The sequence below is a fragment of the Silene latifolia genome, chromosome 11 (genome assembly GCF_048544455.1).
Source record: "Silene latifolia isolate original U9 population chromosome 11, ASM4854445v1, whole genome shotgun sequence".
Lineage (NCBI taxonomy): Eukaryota > Viridiplantae > Streptophyta > Magnoliopsida > Caryophyllales > Caryophyllaceae > Silene > Silene latifolia.
The window spans coordinates 202,755,423-202,760,215 of record NC_133536.1 but is presented as its reverse complement, the minus strand read 5'-3'; the positions used below and the strand labels follow the sequence as shown (position 1 = coordinate 202,760,215).

The 4,793-nt window shown below is 38.7% G+C and overlaps 1 protein-coding gene across 1 annotated transcript; it reads right to left on the bottom strand.

Moving 5' to 3' along the window:
- Positions 1–2,553: 2,553 nt before the first annotated feature.
- LOC141614694 (uncharacterized) lies at positions 2,554–3,165 on the bottom strand. Its single transcript, XM_074433438.1, has one exon. It carries the CDS (start codon positions 3,163–3,165, stop codon positions 2,554–2,556), a length of 612 nt encoding a protein of 203 aa, XP_074289539.1.
- Between the last annotated feature and the right edge of the window lie 1,628 nt (positions 3,166–4,793).

The following is a 4,793-nucleotide window of genomic DNA, read 5'->3' as shown; positions in this document are numbered from 1 at the left end:
AAATGACACTGTTTCCACGACTCCCACCACCGGTGTTACTTAACCCCGCAAACCACCACGCCTCGTTCGCCGTCACCCCACGAACACCGACCACCTAGCACCACCTTGTCGACCTCCCCCTAGTCGACGGTGGCACCACCCCAAAGCTAACCATCTAAAACCCACCTGAAACATCTAAAACCCGTTTGCTACCCTCCCCGTCGGTGCCGCCTTTATCTCGCCACCACCACCACCTAAGACCACTCTAACCACCACCAATATACTCGTCACATAATACCCATTTCCCTTACCCCGTCAACAACCACCATTAACACTCCTAGCAGACACACGACCACCAACCAAAACAAATAGAGAATCGAAACAGGGGAAAGGGGTTAACTCATACCTTTTATGCCGCCACCGCCACCAGGGCCACCTACGGCCGTCGACAACCTCCCTTGTTCGTCCTTGCTGCACCGTCAACCACCTATGCTCTCTCTCTCTCTCTCGTTTTGCGTGAGGGTGAAGTTTGAGATGAGGAAAGGAGGGAGGCGGCTGAGTAGAGGGAGGCGGTTGTGAGAGAGGTACTATTAGGTTTAGGTTTATGGTTAGGGTTAGGGTTAATTTTTAGGGTTTAGTTGGGCTTTAGGGTTTAATGGGCTGGACAGATATTGGCCCAACTTAAATGGGTCAGCTCACAATTCGTATTTCTTATAAACCCGTCTTAATTAACTTACGATAGATTAATGTAATTATCGACTCAATTATTTCCCGACATATTTGTAATATAAAATGTATAATAATTAATATAAAATAATATCCGTTTAATTAATTATATTATATAAAATACGGGGTATTACAGTACGAGTTGGGTTAGTAAATTTGTAATCCGTAGAAAGGTACTAAATTTATTAATCGAGAACAGTGGACGTAGGTTTCGATTTGTGAAACTGAACCACTTCAAAAACCGTGTGCCTCTCTCTCTTTCGTTCATTTGCTTATTTCGTTCTTGCTCGTTCATTAGTTAATTAGTTAAAGTTTAAGCAATAAACTTTAAATAATTAATTATATTCATACAATCGAAAAAGTAGTAAAAGTTTTAAATCCTCAATTCACCCCCCTATTGAGTATTTGGATCGATAGACTCTTCAATTGGTATTCAGAGCGTCGTGCTCTCGATTGCCTAACCGCAAAGAGGTTTATCTATCTTTTTCTTATTTATCTTATCGTTTTATATTCCGCTGCCTATCACGTGATAAACGAATTCCAAATACCTCAAGTGTTCCATCTTTGATGGGAATAATTACGGGTTATGGAAAAACATGATGACTCACTATGTGAAAGGTAATGATTGGGAGTGTTGGGGGATTATCCAAAACGGACGGCACAAAATCCTAGTTGCATCCACTGAAGGCACTACCTATGAGAAGAAAGAAGAAGACTATTTCGAGGCCGACTACAAGAAAGCCGAAAAGAATTCTAAAGCCATAAGTCTATTACAGAATGGCATGACCTCTACAGAGTTCGATCGGTTTTCTTCGTGTACAATGGCCAAGGAGATATGGGATGGCCTTGAACTAGCTTATGAAGGTACATCCATTGTTAGGAAGCACCGCATAGATTTGGTAATGCAGAAATATGAGCTATTTAATATGGAGCCTAATGAGTCGTTGGATAGCATGTCTGCATGGTTTTCAAGTATAATAAACGAGTTAAAAAACCTAGGAAGGAAGTTCAATACCGAGGACATTGCAAGGAAGGTTCTTAGGAGCCTGACTAAAAAGTGGCGTGCCAAAGTCACAGCAATGGAGGAATCAAGAGATCTTGAAAACCTATCCTACCAAGAACTCATTGGTGCTCTCATGACCCATGAAATCAGTCTAAATGCCGATGACGCTGAACCAAGCAGAGGTAGAAGTATGGCTTTGAAAAGCGAAGATGTTAACTCCGACATAGAAGATGAAACCGTCTTGTTTGCACGCTGTTTTAAAAATAGGATCTTTCGAAACAAACAAGCAAAATCATCTTACAACAACAACAAGTCGTCCAACAAGAAAGTAACTGAATCAAAGTCATCATTTGCAAATAGAGGTTGCTTCAAGTGTGGATAATCTGATCACATGATCAAGGATTGTCCAACATGGGAGAAAATTAAGGACAAGGAAAAACGCGAGAAGACAAAGAAAGAATTCAAACATGTAATGATGGCTTCATGTTGGGGAGATCTTGACTCAGAATATGATGAAGGATTCGAAGATGACGAAGTAGCCAACCTTTGTCTCAGCAGCGTTAGTCTTGACCTAATCTCCGACAGCGGCGATGAAAGCACTAACTCTCATTCAAATTATTGCTTTCTTGGAGAATCGGACGAAGATGACGATGAAGAGGTAAGTTATCTGGAACTCAAAAACGCGTTAAGAAACTGTCTAAAAGTTCCCTAATTGAATTTTTTGAGCAATCCCTCGATAAAAGATCTGAAGGAACAGATTCTTGATATTGCACATTCTGTATTTCCCGCTGCCTTTCTTCCTGCAACAAATTGTTATAAACTGTGGACAGGGAAGGCAGATGGTTCTAAAGAAGAATAGTGCCTCTCACAACTTTGTAAGACATATTCAAGCCCATCAGAAACTGTACAACACGCTGATCTTGTTGAAATTTCTCACGCTTAGCAGCAGCGCCGCATGTACACTCACAAGTACAACCAGAATTGAGTCCCATAGCATCAATTTCATCCCAAATTAGCTTCATTTTAGTGAAATAAGATGAGATACTGTCATTTCCTTGACTAGAGTCGGTCAACTTCTTTTGTATCCCATACAATTGAGCGCCATTACTTTGACCGAATCTATTCTCTAATTCATCCCAAGCAATCTTAGCAGAACTTGAATAAAGGACAGATTGAGCAATGTCAGAAGATAAAGAGTGTAGGATCCAAGAAAATACCGTATCGTTACAGCGCTTCCAAAGCTTGAAGTTTTCGGAGGAAGTAGCAGGCCTAGAAATGGAACCGTCAACAAAATCGAGTTTATTCTTCGCAGAAAGTGCGATTTCCATACCTCGCTTCCATCCGTTGAAACCAGTACCTTCGAACACATTCGCGACGAGTATAGTGACGAGGAGATCTGAATTAGTAACTTGCAGCAGCGGATCTTCAGTTGGAGTTGCAGCGGAATCAATCGCCATTGTGAATTGAAGAGAAATCGAGAGAAAATTTGTATTTTGTGTTTTTCGAAGTGGAAACCCTAAAATTTGGGGGAAAAGGAAAAAAAATTGAACTTTTAACAAGAATCGATTGAAAAGACGAGCGATATGCAGAGACAGGAATTAACCTGCTCTGATACCATGAAGGAATTCATGGAAGTAGAACATATGTGCCGCCATTGATGAACGATCGAAGCTTTAGTAAAATGGAGGAAAAAATTTAGAGTAAGAAACAGTGTAAATAAAAGTTGGTATATATATTGAATGAATTGAATAATAATTACAAGGTTTGACTTTTCTATTTATATTACAAGAAGCTAACAAACATTGATGAGCTGGCAGTGAGTTTGTCAGCCCGGATCAGATATTATTCCAACAAGTACTTTGAAAGTTCATGGAGGGTGAGCTAGTGCGCGTAAGAGTTAACCTGACTCAAACCCACGAAATCGACAAAATTCAAATATTTGGTAAATTGAAACCGATTTGAGGTTAAACGGATCACATTATTCTACATCTTTAAATATAATGAATTAATTTAAAAGACGCGTGCTAGTTTCTACTTTGTTTTTTGCTTTTTTTTAAGAGATGTGTTGTAGTAGCTTTAATTTTATCAACAAGAACTAATTGCCATATAATAATAAGATTATTATATGAGTCTTGTTGGCTTTGGTATTAGCCTACTAAGTTCAAAGTCATCACACAACTTGCTTAACAAAATCAAAATTGCTAAACGTCGCCCCTATTTTACTAAACGTCGCCCCTAATTTCATTTCAACTTGTGAAATTTGCCCTTCTCTCTCTAAAAAATATTCTTTCCTTTTTTTTCGATAAGTCGGAAATGGGTGACCATAACCCATTTTTCCGATACATGTGTGAATCGTATAGTAATGAAAATTCGTACAATTACGACGGAAAGTAATTCGAAAATGATTGGAATGCCGAACAACATTATCGATATTACAATGAGTATGATAGTTATGATCAAGGCAAGGGAAGCGGTTATGGTTACGATGATAACAACACGGGTAACACGGAAAAGGGAAGCGGTTTTGGAATGCCGAACAACATTATCGAAATTAGATATGAATTATCGTATTAATTACCGATGAATTAACAAAAAATAATATTGAACTAACGAATTAATGAACTTTTTGCCTATGTTAGACGATGATTGATAATATAAACGATAAATAATACATTCATTCAATCATCATATACACTCCTCTCATTAATAACAACAATACAAGATTATTGTCAGGGGCGGAACCAGAGGTCCGCTACTTGGGCTATAGCCCGAGTGTTTTTATCAAATAAAAATTACTACAACTAAAATGCATTGATGCAGATATAGTCCAGCGGTTAAATTGTTGGCTTTTGAATGAGAGATTATGGGTTCAAATCCTCGTGGTAGCTTTTTTCCACTTTTTATTTTGGGCATCTTTTCTTTGTTACTCTTATTACTAAAGATTTTGTGGGCCCATCTACCTAGTATAAAAGTTAGGTTCTTTCAAGGCTTCTCATTGGCTGAAATTTTTTAGAAATTTGGCCAATATAGGACCCACCATGTTTTATACAGCATTTAATTACCCTTTCTCCTCTCATCTCCTCCA

Coding starts and splice junctions, on each gene's coding strand:
- LOC141614694 (XM_074433438.1), bottom strand. CDS start 3,165: ATGGCGATTGATTCCGCTGCAACTCCAACTGAAGATCCGCTGCTGCAA.